The 21,032-nt window shown below is 44.3% G+C and overlaps 1 protein-coding gene across 5 annotated transcripts in view; it reads right to left on the bottom strand.

The window, feature by feature from the left end:
• LOC137546516 (angiopoietin-2-like) overlaps window positions 1–21,032 on the bottom strand; it is a 142,964-nt gene that overhangs the window by 113,235 nt on the left and 8,697 nt on the right. For 2 of the 5 annotated variants that reach the window (XM_068269075.1, XM_068269073.1), the window contains exon 2: window positions 17,601–17,647. In XM_068269075.1, coding sequence (XP_068125176.1) covers window positions 17,601–17,615 — 15 coding nt within the window. In that variant the 5' untranslated portion in view covers window positions 17,616–17,647. Of the gene's footprint in view, window positions 1–4,933; window positions 5,024–17,600; window positions 17,648–20,022; window positions 20,106–21,032 lie in introns of those variants that run through there. The other 3 variants (XM_068269072.1, XM_068269071.1, XM_068269074.1) reach the window with 3 other exon arrangements.

The following is a 21,032-nucleotide window of genomic DNA, read 5'->3' on the forward strand; positions in this document are numbered from 1 at the left end:
TTGAATGCTTCCAGTGCAGACTAGAAAACTCCAGGATTCAGTGTAATTATACAGCAGACAGTAGGTTTGCAATTGACTTGTACATCACATAGTTATTAACTACCTAAATATTGAGTTAAATATGGTGGCTGCATGATCTATGTCATCCATGGATGCAATGTTCTCCCTATGTGTAAGGAGCCCTCAGTTCCCTGTGACTTCAAACCCCCCAGTTCAGATATTGCTGTGTTTGTTCCCATTGAAGAGATTTTCTGCACAGGGAAATAAGCCCTCCATGAAAACCACAGGTCCCAGAGACAGGAGATACAAATCAATAAAACCAAGTAGTTTGAAATGGCCTCAGGACCAATTTCACATACAATCTATGCACATTTCAGCAACTGCAAAATATATTGTTAGCCAATTTTCTACTTTTCCTTGACATTGTTATTTTGGTGTTATTTTGGTGATTATATTGCATATAATAGGTCTGCCTTTAAAAGATACCAAGAGCCTATAATAGGAATGAACTTGTTCCAGCTTCTGTGTAATTCTTCACTACATTTTTGGATGCCTGGCTATTGTACACATTATATGATTAGGTTTGTAGAAAACAGCAAAGCCTCAGTATGGTCTGAATATGTTTTCAAGTCTATACCGCTATGCAATGGTAAAAGAGCAGGAGTAACAGTTTTTCCTAATTTCCTCAAGGCCTAAGATGGCAGATGGATGGCATCCATTCTGCAAGGCTTTGTTCCTGTAAATAATTGTAGTCAAATACCATAATCGGCATCTTACCTTGCTCCAGAATAATTTTGCTTCAGGTAGGATTACATTATCCTGACACACTTCCAGGTCTAAAAGCTTTTAGAAAAATTAGATGAAAAAATAAACATAAATACAAAACATTGGCCTCAATTCACTAAGATCATGCTGGAGATAATAAGGCAAGAGAAAACTTACCTCCACACAGTGAGAGAGTTATCTTATCTCTTCATTCCTTACGTTACCTCTTTTGTAGTTAATTTACCTCCTCTGTAGTTACTTTACCTCCTCTGTAGTTAAGTTACCTCCTCTGTAGTTATTTTCACACGCAGTTAATGAACAGCCTGCCTTTAACTCTGGAGTTATTTTAAGGATTAAAGAGTTAACTTAAAGACAGAAGAGTTAACTTTAGGTTTGCCTGAGGTAAAATGTTTTCTGAATACTACATGCCTTATCACCATGGTAACAACTCTAGAAGAGTTATTAAAGACAGGAGATAAGCTTAGTGAATTGAGGCCAATGTCTTTGTTGTGTGTATAATTACATGGTGCTGGTGGCAGCAGAGAAGACAAAGACCACTGGCTATGTAAACAAGCTACCAAAAGTCTTCAAGCAACTTGCAGAAATTGTTGTTCTGCAGTCACAATGAAGAAGAATGAAGTGATCAACTGGCACATAAATTACCTTTCTCATTGCTGATCACTTGGAAAGGGCAAATGTCAATTAGGATTGGGCATGAAAGCCCCTATTCCAGAGGAGTGGAGTTTGTAATGATATATTAACTGATCTACACACCAGATGAACAGTAACAATATAGCAATATCCTAGTCTAGGTGTGAAGTCCTTGGTTTCAACACCTGGGAACTAGACTAAAGAATGGTACACAAGTATTACAATACAATAGTACTTAAAGCTATCAACGGAATCTGACTAAGTGTGAATTCCCAGCTCCGGCTGGTTCTAACACACTGTAAGATCTGACTAGGGTCTGAGTGCTCACACGTAAGCATTCGCAACAGCAGACAACTCGCAACTGACAGGCAAGTCCTATAAATACCCAGAGCGCTCCACAGCGCCGCCCCAGTCACTCAGCCAATCCGGAGCATAGCTGGAGTCAGCTGACCGGCTTGATCAGCTGATTCCCCTTTTACTTGCATAAAGCTCCTGTTGCCTGGTGCGCGCCCGCGCGCGTAGCTCTCAATCTGTGTGCACTAGAAGGACCAGGTGAACCAGCAGCATGTACCTGCGCGGCAGAAGCTGCCGGCTGGAACGCGAAGATGGCCGCCATGCTGCTTGCCCATGCGGCGGCATCTCCACTATTCTTTACAGCCTGATTATAATTTTTATTGATTCCCAGCTGGAATTGATTGAAATTATTTATCTGGCATGCTTGAAAGACCTCGCTCAAAAAAGCACAATTGGACCCCCAGCCGGTCTCTCCCATGTGTACCCCCCGGGCCTACCTATGAATCGCTGTGCTTCATCCAGTTTTCCAAGTCTTTTCTATATCAGTGCCAGTTGCCTGTACCACGTGACTTGACGGCATGTATGAGGCCACGCAAGTGCTGTTGTGTCACGGGGTACAGGTGCCCCTGGAAGGGATAAAAGATTCAGGACACTGGAGGTGCGCTGGCAGATAGGGCCAGATGGTTGGAGACAGGAGTGCTAGTATGGATGATTTCCAGTAGATCTCAGGCTGAAATCTATTGAAAATCTGTGTGCAGTATGTGGGCTGGTTACAGAATCAGAGAGGCATATATCTGATTGTTGATCCGCTGGCTATTGAGTAATGTACAGCCACCTTTACCTTATACAGTCATAGAACAGAGACTGTGCAGTGATAATTTCTGTGCACTGTAAAAGCTTTATAAGGCCCCATTCTCACTCAGGCACCTTTAGTTGGCGCTTTGCTGATCACTGGCAATCAGCAAAGCGCTGCAGCACAAGTAATCTTACTCACACCGCGGCGATTGTGACACACTTGTGATTTCTGTCAATCCCAATTGCTCTGCATACAGAATTTGCCCAGTGATTGCGTTGTGATTCTCATTCATAGGAATGAGAATTGCAAAACACAAAATAGAAAACAGAAAATAGCACTGCAAAATCGCGATTGCGATCATGTTTTGCGGTTCCGAGTGAGAATGGGGCCTAAGCTTTCTGGATCTTATTCACAAGCTGTGAGCCATAAAGTGTACCTGGGATGAAACAAAAAAAAATCATACATACCTGGGCTTCCTCCAGCCCCCTGTGGCCTGATCTCTCCCTCTGCACCGTCCTCTGCCTCCTAGATCTTCCATTATGGCTCCCGATAACTTCGGCCAGTCGGTGCATGTGCAGTGCAACCGCACACGCTCTCCATCTCGGCCCCGCGGGCAGGAGAGTTCTGCGCCTGCGTCAGGAGGGCGGCCAGGTCGTGCATGCGCAATAAGCCCTGACTGGCCGAAGTTACCGGGAGCCATAACAGAAGATCCAGGAGGTGGAGGAGGGTGCCAAGGGAGCAATGAGGCTGAAGGGGGCTGGAGGAAGCCCCAGGTATGTATGTTTTTTTTTTTCATTTCATCTCAGGTTCCTTTTAAGTGGACAGGACTCGGATAAGGTTTCTCCACCCATAATTCTACTTAATATGTCAATGAAGGCAGTAAAGCAGTGTGTAAGCAGTGTGTAAGTGATGTCCCTCATATTGCTGCATCTGCTAAAAAGAAAAAAAAGAAATGCTGATGCTTTCATGAAAAAATCATATTTGGACTTATTTTTGTTAAAGGAAACCAGAGACACAATAAACTAAAAGTTTTATACATACCTGGGGCTTCCTACAGCCCCTTCCTCACCGATCGCTCCCACGCCGCCGTCCTCAGCCTTCTCTGTTGCTGATACCGGGTCCTGTAACTTCCTCCAGTCGCGGCCAGTCTGACACAAGAGAACTGCCCTCTCTACGTATCTCTCTGTTGGCTGTCAGTGAGATACGTAGAGGGCGCACTTCTCTTGCGCAGACTGGCCGTGACTTGAGGAAGTTACCGGACCCGGTATCGGCAACAGAGAAGGCTGAGGACGGCGGCGTGGGTGCGATCAGTGAGGAGGGGGCTGTAGGAAGCCCCAGGTATGTATAAAACATTTTGTTTTTACGTCTCTGGTACACTTTAAATTACCATAACATCTTTATATATCAGTGTAACAATACCTTGGCTTCTGTCATAATTAAAAAAATGAGTTCACATTGTTTAATGCACTTTCTGTTTAATTTTAATAGCAATACAAGGTAACTATGTATGTGAAGTGATTATCTTCTGGGACCAATGAGCATACACTGATTGTGTCATAATTAGCAACTTCATTTGGTAGACATCTTTGCTGACAGCACATGTGTAAGATGAGGACACGTTTTCAACAGACAAATGAGAAGAATCATGTGAAAGATTCAAATAAGCATTTCTGTGATTTGGTTACCAGTGAAAGTTGTAATCAGGCTCATGATCATCTGTTTCTTAAAAGACCATTTGAAAATTTTAAAATACTGTACATGTAAACACACTAAAACAAGAAGTATGTAAAATGAGCTAGAAAAACACTTTTTTTCCTATGTTGCCGTCATTCACAGTGAGTGGTAAATATCTCACAAATTTGACTTGACTTTTGGACTAGTCCATCTCCTCATAGAGGGTATAGTATTTTCTATATTCTTTACAAAAGCAGTCCCTTAGTTGCCTAAATATGCATTTTAACTTTTGGTATTCTTAACCCCCTTGTTTAGATCCATTTTTATAATTGCATTTCACAGAAAAAAAAAATATCACAAAAACTTTGTTAATTCCGTATCAGTTGGTAACAGAGACATGGTTCCCATGGGGAATAACGTTGGCCTCAACTCCCCATGATGTGGACTATGTCACTGCGGTACTGCATGACCAAGCTGGCAATCAGAAATTTTGATTTTGCCAAAAACGTTTTTACATTTTTAGTAATCTAATAAATATAGTAATAAAGTATAGTAATAATATAGTATAATATAGTAATAAAGTTTTAGTAATATACAGTCATTTGTAATGCTCATGTTTCTGTGAAACAATACAATGCATACTATACAACACAAACATTTACCTGATCTAAGGCTTTAAATTTACTGTCAGAAAAGAAAGCATGTTCATGTTACTTTCTTCTGATCTGCATCTTTTTTTCTTCTTCTACATACCTTCATTCTCTCTCCTTCCATCATCACCATCTACCGTATATACTTTTTCCCCACTCTTCTCCCCTATAACTGAGGCCACCATTGTACTTCCTCAAAAAAAAAAAAAAAATATATATATATATATATATATATATATACACACAGAAATGACATTGATATTCTACAATAGGCAACGTAATTAATCAGAAAGGAATAGAAGGTCTCAATTACCAAGAAAAGTTGGAGGAACATCATGCAACATGCAGGAGATCAGGACTAAGGCAGATCGAGTAGACATATGCGCAGAAAAGGACAAAGCAGGCCCAGTGTTGGGATGATGTAAGAGAGGGAGGGAAAGAAGCCTGGCTCCCCCTCTCCACACCATGGCTACAGTGGCTTTTCCTCCAACATCTAACACTGCCCCCGACCTACACCTCACACTAACCTACCCCCCAGCTACCACTGACATCCATTGGTGCTATGCTGACTCTCTGCTGCTAATTGTACCTTCAGTGCAAGCTACCACCAAAAAAACAGAGTTTGGCTATATACTAGCCCCTTTTTGTACGAACATGGCACGAAGTAAAGCTTCCGCATGCATACTAACATGGAGCTGCTTGTGCATGGCTCTTTTCCATGCCCGAGCAGCTTTGTACTACTGTGCAGGAGTGAACCCATTGGCACCTGCTCAGTGTTGAGGACTGCAAAGCCACAAAGATGAAGAGGTTCCCAGCTGGCTGCGAAACAGTCTAGGAGGATGGAACCTCTGGAGGATCCACAGGCTTCCCCCTACTGAGGTAAGTATCTAACTTTTTAGGTTTTTTTTACACATCTAGGAGCAAAATGGGTGAAATGTAACTGTACTGAGTGTAAAAGTATCCCATTTCTAAACATATTACTGTTTACACCATGCCATCTAGTGGGGAAAGGAGAAACTACTATACTACAAAAGTCTGAAACCGCTATAAACTCTGTAATAAAATTGAGAATTGAGAAAAAAGCTAAACTTTTGAAATCCTGATCACCTCTTTAATATCTCCAAACAGAATAGTGTTAGTATTGCTATGGGACCATGATTCCTCTTAATTCTTTACTAAAGAATTAAATTACAGAAATAAAATTGATGACGTTTAAAATACTAGTTGTGTGATCACCACAGTAGCTGTAGAAATCTTCTGGACAGAAATGTTTACTGCTAAGCTCTGACAGAGCACTTTTATACCCTAAGCATTCTGTTTACCACAGACTTGGGGGGTAAGCATACAGCCAGTAGGTTGTCCTGGAGGAGTAAATGTCTCTCCTCCTCTAGACAAATAAAAGGCAACATAGTTATAGTTAACAGCTGATGCCTATAGTAAACAGGATCCTGGAAGAATCCTGGAAGTATTGTATGGCCTTCGACTATAAAAAGACCCCGATATTTGACCCTCTTCAGCTGGAATTTTAATTGACTCAGATATAAGTCAACACAGAAAGGTTAATGGCTACACTTGGCCAGTATCTCCCCCACCACCTTTGGTAATCACTGCCCCAATATCTATCCCCCCTCAGTGTGGCCCCAGTATCTATCCCCCACCCTCTTTTGGTAATTAGTGTACCCCTGTATCTATACCCCTCCCCACCTTCTTACTCATTGTGGGCAGCATCTGTCCCGTTAACCTCCCCCCACCACAGAGCAGCCAGTATCCTCAACTTGTCAACCACCCCTCCGCCCTAAGGGCATCCCACACACACACATTGTGTGTATATGCAGAGCAAATGCAGTGGAATGCACATACCTGGTCCACCACTGGGCAGCGTGTCATCTTATCCGGCCGGAGTGAGGACGCTCTACAGCACACTTTGCATATGGGGGCCCACGCACATGTCCCCGGTGATATTGCCCATCCGCAAACATAATCAATCCCCCATGCTAAAAATGTGGGCGTTAAAAAGCGGCCTATCTACGCTATGTATTCTGTGTTTTGTGGCATTACAATATAAGCCAGATGATTGTATTTAATGCTGCAACAGAAATGTAGCTTGTTTAATATGGAGAATTTCAATAAATATTGAATATAAATTTACAACAACAACAAAAAAAAGAAGTGGTAAGATTGTTTAATCAAGACTGTATTATCAATGGGCACCTTAATATAGAGGATAGAGGATAGATGGTGCTGCTAAAATCCTATCAGTCAACATAGATGACTTCAATATAGGAATCCTGGAGAAGATCTTAGAACACTTCTATCAACATTAAAGGATACTAGTTTAGCCCATAGAAGAAATTAAAGACTGGGGGGAGCAGGCATGTGTGGTGGGCTCTCCTCATGCACACCACTCCCCCGTTTTCCTCCGTCGCCCTCTGTTTCCGTGCACCGACCCTCTGAAGCTACTTCCTGGTCGGGAGGGTCGGTGAAGACTGTGGAGGCACTCGCCCATGGCCGAGACTGTTCTGCACATGCGCACTACGTAGTTGTGACGTAGTGCACATGTGCAAAGCACTCCAAGACGCACGATCAAGGACGCGCGTGGCTGATTCGCACCTGCGCAGTCTTCACCGACCAACCCAATCAGGAAGCAGCTTCAGGGGGTCGGTGCACGGAAATGGAGGGTGACGGAGGAAAACAGGGGGGGTGGTTGTCAGGAGAAGAGCCCACCACACATGCCTGCTCCCCCCATTTTTTTTATTTCTTTTATGGGCTAAGGTATCCTTTAAAGAGACTGTAACCAGGGGCGTCGCTAGCCCTATTTTGGGGGGGGGGGGGGGGGGGGGGCACGTGCCCCCAATCTGTCCTGGGGTGCCACAGATCTCCGCCCGGCCGCTCCCTCTGGCAGCGGCTCCCTCCAGCCGCCGCTGCGTCACCTCAGGATCAGGTGGCGAGCCGGCGACCAATCGTGCGGGCGCCAGGACCCAGCGCACGCACTGATATGCGGAAGTGACATCACTTCCGCACATCGAGCGGGTGCGTCCGGCGCCTGCTGGTACTGGTCGGGTCGCCGCTGATCATGAGGTCTGATGCGAGGTAAGGGGGGGGGGGGAGCGGCAGCGGCGGCGGCGGCTAGAGGGGGGGCCTCCCTGTCACTCACTCACTCCCTAAAGGGGCTCCCTGGCACTCACTCACTCCCTAAAGGGGCTCCCTGGCACCCACTCACTACCTAAAGGGCCTCCCTGTCACTCACTCACTTCCTAAAGGGGCTCCCTGGCACTCACTCACTCCCTAAAGGGCATCCCTGTCACTCACTCACTACCTAAAGGGGCTCCCTGGCACTCACTCACTTCCTAAAGGGGCTCCCTGGCACTCACTCACTCCCTAAAGGGCATCTCTGTCACTCACTCACTACCTAAAGGGGCTCCCTGGCACTCACTCACTCCCTAAAGGGGCTCCCTGGCACTCACTCACTGCCTAAAGGGGCTCCCTGGCACTCACTCACTGCCTAAAGGGCCTCCCTGGCACTCACTCACTGCCTAAAGGGCCTCACTGTCACTCACTCACTACCTAAAGGGGCTCCCTGGCACTCACTCACTACCTAAAGGGCCTCCCTGTCACTCACTCACTTCCTAAAGGGACTCCCTGTCACTCACTCACTGCCTAAAGGGGCTCCCTGTCACTCACTCACTTCCTAAAGGGGCTCCCTGGCACTCACTCACTCCCTAAAGGGGCTCCCTGGCACTCACTCACTGCCTGAAGGGGCTCCCTGGCACTCACTCACTACCTAAAGGGCCTCCCTGTCACTCACTCACTTCCTAAAGGGACTCCCTGTCACTCACTCACTTCCTAAAGGGGCTCCCTGGCACTCACTCCCTAAAGGGCCTCCCTGTCACTCACTCACTCCCTAAAGGGCCTCCCTGTCACTCACTCACTCCCTAAAGGGGCTCCCTGTCACTCACTCCCTAAAGGGGCTTCCTGGCACTCACTCACTCCCTAAAGGGGCTCCCTGGCACTCACTCACTGCCTAAAGGGGCTCCCTGGCACTCCCTCACTGCCTAAAGGGGCTCCCTGGCACTCACTCACTGCCTAAAGGCGCTCCCTGGCACTCACTCACTGCCTAAAGGGGCTTCCTGTCACTCACTAACTGCCTAAAAGGGCTCACTGTCACTCACTCACTCCCTAAAGGGGCTCCCTGTCACTCACTCCCTAAAGGGGCTCCCTGTCACTCACTCCCTAAAGGGGCTCCCTGTCACTCACTCCCTAAAGGGGCTCCCTGTCACTCACTCCCTAAAGGGGCTCCCTGGCACTCACTCACTGCCTAAAGGGGCTCCCTGGCACTCACTCACTGCCTAAAGGGGCTCCCTGGCACTCACTCACTGCCTAAAGGGGCTCCCTGGCACTCACTCACTGCCTAATGGGCCTCACTGTCACTCACTCACTACCTAAAGGGGCTCCCTGGCACTCACTCACTACCTAAAGGGCCTCCCTGTCACTCACTCACTTCCTAAAGGGACTCCCTGTCACTCACTCACTGCCTAAAGGGGCTCCCTGTCACTCACTCACTTCCTAAAGGGGCTCCCTGGCACTCACTCACTCCCTAAAGGGGCTCCCTGGCACTCACTCACTGCCTGAAGGGGCTCCCTGGCACTCACTCACTACCTAAAGGGCCTCCCTGTCACTCACTCACTTCCTAAAGGGACTCCCTGTCACTCACTCACTTCCTAAAGGGGCTCCCTGGCACTCACTCCCTAAAGGGCCTCCCTGTCACTCACTCACTCCCTAAAGGGCCTCCCTGTCACGCACTCACTCCCTAAAGGGGCTCCCTGTCACTCACTCCCTAAAGGGGCTTCCTGGCACTCACTCACTCCCTAAAGGGGCTCCCTGGCACTCACTCACTGCCTAAAGGGGCTCCCTGGCACTCACTCACTGCCTAAAGGGGCTCCCTGGCACTCACTCACTGCCTAAAGGCGCTCCCTGGCACTCACTCACTGCCTAAAGGGGCTTCCTGTCACTCACTCACTGCCTAAAAGGGCTCACTGTCACTCACTCACTCCCTAAAGGGGCTCCCTGTCACTCACTCCCTAAAGGGGCTCCCTGTCACTCACTCCCTAAAGGGGCTCCCTGTCACTCACTCCCTAAAGGGGCTCCCTGGCACTCACTCACTGCCTAAAGGGGCTCCCTGGCACTCACTCACTGCCTAAAGGGGCTCCCTGGCACTCACTCACTGCCTAAAGGGGCTCCCTGGCACTCACTCACTGCCTAATGGGGCTCCCTGGCACTCACTCACTCACTCCCTAAAGGGGTTCCCTGGCACTCACTCACTGCCTAAAGGGTCTCCCTGTCACTCACTGCCTAAAGGGGCTCCCTGTCACTCACTCACTACCTAAAGGGGCTCCCTGGCACTCACTCACTGCCTAAAGGGACTCCCTGTCACTCACTCACTGTCTAAAGGTCTCCCTGTCACTCACTCACTGCCTGAAGGGGCTCCCTGGCACTCACTCGCTGCCTGAAGGGCCTCCCTGTCACTCACTCACTCCCCGAAGGGCCTACCTGTCACTCACTCACTGCCTGAAGGGGCTCCCTGGCACTCACTCACTGCCTGAAGGGGCTCCCTGGCACTCACTCACTGCCTGAAAGGGCTCCCTGGCACTCACTTACTGCCTGAAGGGGCTCCCTGGCACTCACTCACTGCCTGAAGGGGCTCCCTGGCACTCACTCACTGCCTGAAGGGGCTCCCTGGCACTCACTCACTGCCTGAAGGGGCTCCCTGGCACTCACTCACTGCCTGAAGGGGCTCCCTGGCACTCACTCACTGCCTGAAGGGGCTCCCTGGCACTCACTCACTGCCTAAAGGGGCTCCCTGGCACTCACTCACTACCTGAAGGGGCTCCCTGGCATTCACTCACTGCCTGAAGGGGCTCCCTGGCACTCACTCACTACCTAAAGGGGCTCCCTGGCACTCACTCACTACCTAAAGGGGCTCTCTGTCACTCACTATCGGGGTCCCTGTCACTCACTACATAACTGGAGGCGCCTGTCACTCACTAGCTAACCTGGGGGTCCCTGTCACTCACTACCTAACTTGGGGGGCTACCATATTAAGGGGGCATTCTGCCTATTTATGTGAAATGCTGTCTATTTATGTGCCTCATGACTGCTGAATTTGTCTTGTTGGGAGCCTTACGATTTGTTGGGGGCCTCAAGATTGCTGAATTTGTCTTGTTTGGGGCCTCATGATTTGTTGGGGGCCTCATGATTGCTGAATTTGTCTTGTTGGGGGCCTCATGATTTGTTGGGGGCCTCATGATTGCTGAATTTGTCTTGTTGGGGGTCACATGATTGCTAACTGCGAGACTATGGGAAAAGCTGAATCCTTATCATATGAGACAATAGCATTAAACCTACTTTTTTAGCTTTTTAAAACAGAAAATAAAACTGTGAGGTTCTAAAAAATTGAATACATTTTTCAGGAGTAGGATGGATGAAATTGTTTATCTTCACAGTTTATTTTCAACTTGGATTTTCCATAATGTTCATGTATGAGTTAAAACGTTTGTACAGTATTTAGTTTATATTGCTGTTGCCACTTTGCGATAGATAAGTGACTTTTGGGTTGCAGTTTGGGCACTCGGCCTCCAAAAGGTTCGCCACCACTGTCATAATCTAATGTCCCACCATTGCTAGGTTCATGTAAATTTGTCTCCACCCGGCCGTTACCACACCTATATTCTGGTCCATGGCCCACCCATTTTTCGGTGCGGCGCGATAAGCACGCCGCACAACGTGATCCTCATGTTTTTGGCACGCTAGCTGCAGTGTGCTGAATTCTGCTGCCTACAGTATGTACAGTATACGCTGTTCTCTAGTGCCTGCACTGTGTGCTGATTTACCTCCAGTGTGTACAGTGTAAGGCAGGGGTCATGAACCTTTTTGGCTGAGAGAGCCATAAACGATACATATTTGAAAATGTAATTCTGTGAGAGCCATACAATATGTTTCAAACTAGGACAGTGCGCATGCGCAGCAGAGGGTTCACATCCCTGTTGCCATGGTGATGTGTATACAGTTGATCCGCCGGGCAGCGAGAGTGCAACATTAGCAATTTCCCTGAGAGTCAGACAGGAGAAATACTGACTAACAGCTTGTACAATTAGCTAGCTGACTTGGGGGTTGATTCACTTTGTAGGACAAAATCCCCGCACTTTAGCCCAATAGGCTGCCTGTCAAGTGACAGGCAGCCTATTGAGCCAATCACAGTGCGGGGATCTCGACCTACAAAGTCACTGGACCTGACAGGGTCCAGAGTGCGATAATTGGAGCAGCAGTTCGTTTTGGGGGTAGCGTGAGTAAGTTAGTAGTGCATACTACAGCAGCTACTCTGAAAATTTTATTTGCGCAGCCACACTAAGCTGCGCTGCTTGAGAAGTGTAGCTTAGTGAATCAACCCCTACTGATTTGTCTGTGAGCCATATGTACCCATAAAAAGAGCCACATCTGGCTTCCGAGCCATAGGTTCCCTACCCCTGGTGTAAGGTGTTACTCTGTGCCTTTACTGATTGTAAACCAGCTATATTGTATGCTGATCCCTACTACTTTAAGTATGTATAGTATTAGCTGTAAAGCCTGGTACACACATACAATTTTGATTAGCCAATTTTAGCTCTGTTCATAAAATTCATTGTCTGTTGGCCCACTTACTGCACGGGGGTGGTAAAATTGGGGGTCAGTGATTGACCAATCAAAATTGTATGTGCGTATACATCTTTGATCTATGCCTATACTGATTGTAAATTATCCAAATAAAGGACAGGGGGCTCCATCCAATATTTCGATGGGCAGGCCCGTTATCTGTAGCTTACACCGCTGCTAAGTTCATGTACATTTGGCCCCACCCATGGTCACGCCCACTCACCTCATGGCCACGCCCATTTTTTTTCAGCGGCACGCGCATATACCTCCCCGCCTGGTGCCCACTGGTGCCCCCGATCTCCAAGGACCCTAGAAACGCCCCTGACTGTAACAAAATGTTCAGCCTTATTTCTTCTATCCTATAAGTTCCTATACCTGTTCTAATGTGGTCTGGATTATTGCAGCCCTTTCTAGTTGCACAGTGGCCGTATTATCTCTGTTATATAATCTAATCTTCTTTCCTTTGTCAGCTTTGTCGGGCTCAGGCACTCAGGCAGGAATGTGCTGCTCTGCTTGTGATAGGCAGAAGCTATACACACCCTCTCCACGCTCCCTGCAGGCTCTGTATGAGTCACAGGCTGAGCTTCTTTAAGCCTATTACATGCTGGTTAGCAGCCATGTCTTTTGTTTGTAAACACTGCCTAAAACTGGCAATTACAAGCCAGGATCTCAGCAGGGAGTGGCAGAAACAGCAAAGAGGGTCCCAGGAGAACATAATGAATAGAATGGTATGCTTTTTATTGTAAGAATTTTAGAGTACAGATTATCTTTAAAAGAGAAGAAAATATTAAAAACTCTGTGCTTTAATGGCTCAAATTTTACACGTATTGCAAACAGGCAAGAACTCTGCTAAAATAATTATTTTATTAAGAAGATGAACAGATTATACCATCATCACCCTCATATTGCCCCACCTTCTTTTTAAGGGAAAGAACCCCTTGTGCTTAAAGAGTAACTGTCAGGCTGCAAAAGCTAATTTAAACCTCTATTCTCCCGTGTTAAACAGTTTAGAAGGAAGCCAAAAAGGCAATACTGAAGTTAAAAATCTCTCTTGGGCCTGGTGCACACCAGAGGAGTTTTTCTGAGCGTTTTGAGTTTTTAAATCTGCTGCTAATGTTATCCTATGTGTCTGTGCACACTGGAACAATGAGGTTTTGTAAAAAAAACCCATAGCATTACATTGGGAAGAGCTTTTGAAACCTCTAAAAGCTCTTCCCAATGTAATGCTAGGGTTTTTTTTTACAAAACCTCATTGCTCCAGTGTGCACAGACACATAGGATAACATTAGCAGCAGATTTAAAAACTCAAAACGCTCAGAAAAACTCCTCTGGTGTGCACCAGGCCTCTCTTTTGATGTGTGCTGAACAGCAAGGCTGTTAGACCCAAGCTCTGAAGAGGCCGAGAGGCCACATACCATACTGCAAAGCATTCTGGGGCTGCTTCTTCCCACCTTGGGTCCTCCCCTCCACTGCTAGTGAGAAGTTACAGGCTCATGTTACAACAGCGTGTAACGCAGTCCAGCTCACAGCACTGAAAAATCACAGGGCAGAGTATACTGCATGAGTCCGCTATTGTTCCTAGCCACATGGCTAATTAATATTCACTGCACAGTAGTGTTGTCTTTTTTCTGAGTCGAATCATCAGGAAGCAGGCAGGACATGACGACACATTTGGCTTCATAGGAGACAGACAAACATGGAACCTGCCATGAGCATCATTCTCTGCAAATACTATATAAAAATTCTGTGAAATCCAAACGTGGACAGTGAAATGCATATGTAATTTAAGTACAGCCAATCTTTAGCTACTGATATATGTGTTTTTTTTCTCTAAGACCTTATACCTAACAGCTCCTCTTTAACACTGGGACAAGGGTGCTTTGCTTTGCTAGAGGGCATGATAACCAGCTGTCCCCCTGCCCTTGCATGAAACCTCAAATGCTGAAACACTTATGGGTTGGTTAATCTGGGCTGAGGAATCGAGGAGTCGGAACAATTTTGAGTACCTTGGGCCATATGCAATTCACGTTTTCACCTGAGTTTTCTCCCTGGTCATATTTCCACAACTTGTAAATAAAATGCCTTTTAAACCACCAGCAAGCAAACAAATACTTAAAATTATTTTGACAGTACTTTTTCAACTACTTTTTGGTACTTTTTTTTGCAAAGTGTCAAAAGGTTATTTTAAATCGAAGATGAAAAATGATCTTCTGGGAGAAAAAGTGAATTGCATATGGGCCCTGGAGTTGGAGTTGGTGAATCATAAACTGAGGAGTCAAATGATTTTTGTACCGACTCCACAGCCCTGTCGGTAGAGGAAAGTTTTATTTTTTTAATAAAAAAAAAAAAAGTTAAAGAAAATATTATAATACTTACTGTACTTGAGTTTGTTTGGATGTATAATAAATATTTTCACTTACATTTTTGTCATTGAAAATATTTATAAAACACCCCTGCATACTTTTTACATGTTTACAAAACAGCACTGAAGCTATTGCCAATAGCATTACAAAGGCCAGGAATCACAAAGTGAATTGCAATGTGCCATTACAAGTGATGTAATCAGTCTGTCTTACTTTGTGGTGTACACTTGGCAATGATAAATTAGGCTCAAGGACCCTTATTCAATTTACTTTTTATCCTGAATTTTCTCATAGAAGTTAATTTTTCATCTTCTGTGTAAAGTAACTTTTTAGCACTCTGCAATTGAAAAATTACCAAAAGTAGGTTAAAGGAACATTATCAAACTAAGTGTTCTAAAATGACAATGTACAAATAATGTCTAAGTAGCTGTGTAAACATTTTCCTACTTTTCACGTTAAATATCAGAGGCAAAAGTTTTAAAGTGAACCAGAGACGAAGCACCCTCATGTATTTTACCTACCCTGCTCTCTGCTTCATCCTTCACTGCTCAGCCTGCTTGTTATAAGCCCTGATAAAACCCCTGACTGAGCATTCAGTCTGGCTTTGTTCAGGGATCATTATAGCTAAGTCTGTCTTCTCTGATGTATTATCAAGCCCAAGCCTGCCCCCTTCTGGCTCTGCTATAATGACTCAGCTATAATGATCTCCTGCAAAACAGGCTCCAAGGACCTTACGCCAATCGGCGTTAGGCGGTCCTGGGACTGCCGCCGCGTCCATGACAATCGGCGTGACGCGGTCGGCAAAAGGTTAATAGGCAGTTTATTGATAAAATGTGATATATCAACTAGGAGAGAATGATTCCCTTTTTCTCCTAAATTTTCTCCTAGATTATATTTTCACATTATAAATAAAATGCCTTTCAAGCAAGAAAATATTCAGAATGAATTTGACAGTAGCTTTTCACCTGCTTTTTGATACTTTTTCAATTGCAGGGTGCTGAAAAGTTACTTTAAACAGAAGAACAAAAATTATCTCCTAAGAAAAAACATAGGAGAAGCGAATTGCATATGGCTCATGATGTCTTATAGAAAGATTGCATTAACAATCCAGCTCAGGAAGGATATTCCAATACAGAGAATGCTTTCAATTTTCTTTGTTTCAAGTAAGGAATTGCTACAACAGATTCAGTGCACCTTATACAATGTGATAAAAAGTGATAAAAAGGACAATAATTTACAGTGTAACAGTCCTGACAGACAGACAGAAACCGTTCCTGAATGAGCAACATAATTGTGTAACTGGCAATTTTTCAGATATGGAATCCACAAAAGTAACCAGATGGCTGCACATTGCTAGTTCTGGCAGCTACCAAGAAGACTGCAGTAGAGGAGGACACTAGACCAAACTCAATAACGGTGTTAGGTGACTTGGCTAGACATTTGGCAGACAAAGCACATGCACCCCGTACAGCCAAGAAGTGTGGGCACTTAGACATAACTGTGCTTTACACTCCAGACCTCAACTGACAGAAAGAAGTCTGCACAAATGCATAAAGGCATGCCACACGGAGCCTGGGAAAGACATTACATCCTACAAGGCAGAAAAAGTAATCATGTGGTCTGCAAGGATAATTGTACCTCAGTAGACCAACTCACCCTATTACATAAATATTCCACCCAAGAACAGGCTGCACAGACTGAATTAAAACCAGGAGATGTAAAGATAAATATACAGAGGGGTCCAAAAAATGTATACAATTTGAAAAATGTATGCATAAAAATGTTATTACGCGATTTATATAAACATCAAAGGGTATCTGTAGTCAGGTTTGAATTATGCAGTCTCATCAGATGCTCAAGTGGTCACCATTAGTATCACTTCTTGATTTCAGCAAACTACTGCATCAACAGCATTGACTAAAATGTCCACGGGGACTGCTCAAGAATGCTATGTTTACTCTCTCCTGACAAGTCACATGATGATGACATCAACAATGATGCGCCTACTGACATCTTTAGAAGACACATAAATACTACATATTGCTGGCCTACAGTAATTCAGATTTCAAAAAGGCATCGATAAAAACTGTTGGGCAAGTATACATTTTTGGGCCCCTCTGTATATCAAGTGGAAACCAATTAGCTTGCTGCGCAGTGGAGAAGGTGATCAGCTACACTTCATCAGTTACACCTGAGTTTACAAGCATTTTTTAAGACAGTGATCCTTTATACTTCTCAGTTATTCTGTTTTAACCAATCTTTTTCTTAGAGCCCAGTCCATGCTCTCCCTCAAGCATGATATTGTGCACAAAATTAAACAATCTCAAAGTTACAGTATAAACAGATATATGCAGTGTGCACCAAATGTGGTATACACTAAAGCTGTGCATCTATGAAATGAGATTGCTTTAGTTTAGTGATTAATATCAATGCTGAGGTCTAAGAGCTGTGTTCTTGAAAGTATACCTCTGTAATTATATTTAGTTATATGGTATGACCTCCGGTACTCATTTGCTATTCTAAATATTTATCTTGATTTGCCTTCCACAGAGCACTACCAACAGGGTTTTACATGAAATGGTAAACAATACTGAATTTGACAAGCTGTCAACAGGCTTTTTTGCATAAATAACAACTTAAGCTTTTTAACTCTTGCTGAACTGGAAAACAGACTTCAGAGAATTTCTTAGTAGAGCTAGTACTATACCTGCCTCTGTTTACCTCATCATGTTGCATGTCACTTCAGGTATGGATTCCTCCAGGACAATCTAATACATTACGAAAGAAAAAGGAGGGCTTTAAATGTCTAAGCTAGCAGAGTAATAAATAGCTATGGTAGGAACAATTACATGTCATCAATTACATGCACATGCAAAGAGACAATTAAAGTTATTGGGGGCTTAGTAACTACTTGCCATACACAAATAAATCTCTTGGATAGGCTGAACACATGCCTTTCTTTTGCACCCCAAACATTTTTCCTTGGTTCCCTTAACTATGGAGGTCTTTTACCAAACCAATAGCCAGGTTACATGGGAGAATGTTGTTCCTGTATTGCATTAACATGTTTCTATAGGCTGGGCACCGCCATAGATTGTAATGTGAATTACAGCTATAGTGGTGCCAGAGGGTAATTGGGGATCTGAAAAAAGACAGCGCCCAAATTACAAAAAAAAATAGCTGGCAGCTGAATTGCATCTTAACTCTGAGTCCATGGCAGCCTGGAGGGGGAATAGTAATCTACGCCGCTGGAAAATTTGCAATAGCAGGGTGAGCCATTTGTCGGCTTCATCCTGCACCCTTTTTACATGTATGCTTGGCTAATAGCATCAGGTCCGATGAGAAAATTATTGGAATCCGAATAGGTGCTGACACCTACAAATGTTCTCTGTTTGCCGATGGCATCATTCTCACCCTTGGCAATCCACACACCTCAATACCTATTTTATTACATGTCCTGGGTTTTTTTTGCCAAAATTTCAGGATTAAAATTAAATGTAAAGAAAACTGAGCTGATGACTCTCAATAAGCGAGACACAACAAGCAGGCACCTAGCTGAAATACTGGGAGTACAATTCCAACGAAAATACATTAATTACCTGGGGATACTGCTTCCCAGAAATTCATCTGATCTATATTCTATGAATCATCCCCCATTGCTTAAAAATCTCTCATTAAGAAGAAAATAAAATATTAAAAACTCTGTGTGGTCCAATGGCTCTTTTCCACTCATGGCAATCAGGCAAGAACTCTGCAGAAAAATTATTTAATTAAGATGACGATCAGATTGTACCACTATCACCCTCATATTGCTCCCACCTTCTTTGTATGTATAAATACAGCAGCTATGCAATAAAATGCAATGGCAGCTTTCAGAGCAGATAAACTGTACTTTGGGAACTTATAATTTATAAATAGACAACATTACTTGTGCACAAAAGCAAATATGGTAACTGTATGGGTAATAAAAAGTAGAAAAACACATTTTTATAAAATGAAACAATAAATGATATGTCAGAGTTTTATCCTACTTTAGTCTCAATAATACTTTATTGGAAGTTAAAGTACAGAACAGTGCACAAGAGGATGCTGCAGAAACGTATGTATTAATCACTTGAGGACCGCAGTGTTAACCCCCCCCCCCCCCAAAAGACCAGGCCATTTCTCACTTAATTGGCCACTGCAACTTTAAGGCTTCGCTGCAGGGCCGTCCAACTCAGCACACAAGTGACACCTCCCCCCCTTTTTTTCCCCACCAACAGAGCTTTCTGTTTCTGTTGGTGGGGTCTGATCGCCCCCCAGATGTTTATTTTTTTGTCAATATTTTTCTTATTATTTTTTTAAATAAATATGCCTATTTTTGTTAATATTTTGTAATCCCCCCTCTCTTCCTCCCCCCGCCAGCCAATCAGCGTGATCAGCTGTCATAGGCTTCAGTTTATGACAGCCGATCACTTCCCGGCTTCTGGAGGGGACAGCCATGTCAAAATCTTTTAAATCCCTGATTTACATTCTGACATTTATTACATGGTGACATTTTTACTGCTGGCAGGTGATGTAGCTGCTGTTTGCTTTTTTGGCAGTTGGAAACAGCTGTAAACAGCTATTTTCCACAATGCAACAAGGTTCACAGACAGGAAAATGCCAGGACCATGGTCCTCAGTGTCCTCAGAGTTTCTTGTGGGTGGGGTTTCACCACAATATCAGCCATACAGAGCACCCTGGGAATCCATTTGTGAAAAGGAATAGATTTCTCATGTAAAAGGGGGTATCAGCTACTGCTTGGAATGAAGTTCAATTCTTGGTCACGGTTTCTCGTTAAGGTCTGTAGCTGAGACGTACAGTTGTGTATTGTCTGCATTTAAGTGGTATTGAAACCCAAATGAGTTGATTCAGTTGTCAAGACCGTGCATGTAAAGGGTAAAGAGGAGAGGCAAAGGACAGAGCCTTGAGGTACCCCCACAGAGAAAGGATGATGAGAAGAGAGAGACTGTGAAAGACCTTCTAGAGAGATAGGATGATAACCAGGAGAGAGCAAAGCCCTTTTTTGCTTTCAGTCAAAAGTATCTGTAGGAGTAAGGTGTGGTCAACAGTATCAGTATGCTGATAACAGATCAATAAGGATAAGTATGAAAAAAATTACCTTTGAATTTAGCTGTAAGATCATTATCCACTTTCATAAGAGCTGTTTCTGTGGAATAGTTAGAGCAAAAGCCAGACTTGAACTGATTAAGCAGGGAGTAAGCAGATAAACAATGGCTTACTTCATCGTGTATATGACGTTATTATTATTATTATTTAGTATTTATATAGCACCGACATATTACGCAGCGCTGTACAGTGTATATATATATATATATATATATATATATATATATATATATATATATATATATATATATATATATATATATATCTTGTCACTAACTGTCCCTCAAAGGAGCTCACAATCTAATCCCTACCATTGCCATATGTCTATATTATGTAGTGTAAGTACTGTAGTCTAGGGCCAATTTTAGGGGGAGCCAATTAACTTATCCGTATGTTTTTGGAATGTGGGAGGAAACCAGAGTGCCCGGAGGAAACCCACACAGACACTGAGAGAACATACAAACTCTTTGCAGATAGTGCCCTGGCTGGGATTCGAACCAGGGACCCAGGGCTGCAAGGCGAGAGAGCTAACCACTACGCCACCGTGCTAACCACTACGCCACGTTCAAGTAATCTGGATGTAAAAGAGAGAAGTGACACTGGGCGGTAATTGTCAAGTGCGGTGGGATATAGAAATTTTTTTAGTGATGTCGCAACAGCCTTTTTGAGTAGGGATGGAAAGATGCCAGTGACGAGGGACAGGTTAAATAGCGATGTTACTACATGCATGAAGGATGAGAATAGCTGTGGAATGAGATGGAAGGGAATAGGATCCAACAGACAGAGAGCAGTCAATGAGAGGTGTGGAGATGGGATTTGAGGGCTGCATGGAAAACACACTTTGGATTTTGTCAATTTTATCAGTGAAGTATGTTGCAAAGTCTTCAGCTGATAAGCATGAAGAAGGAGGAGGAGGAAGGAGATGGAGAACTGAGTTAAAAGTGCTGAATAAGCACTTTGGATTGTGGAAATAGGAAGATGTTAGGGATGAAAAATAGGACT

Source organism: Hyperolius riggenbachi, chromosome 2 (assembly GCF_040937935.1).
Source record: "Hyperolius riggenbachi isolate aHypRig1 chromosome 2, aHypRig1.pri, whole genome shotgun sequence".
NCBI classification, from domain to species: domain Eukaryota; kingdom Metazoa; phylum Chordata; class Amphibia; order Anura; family Hyperoliidae; genus Hyperolius; species Hyperolius riggenbachi.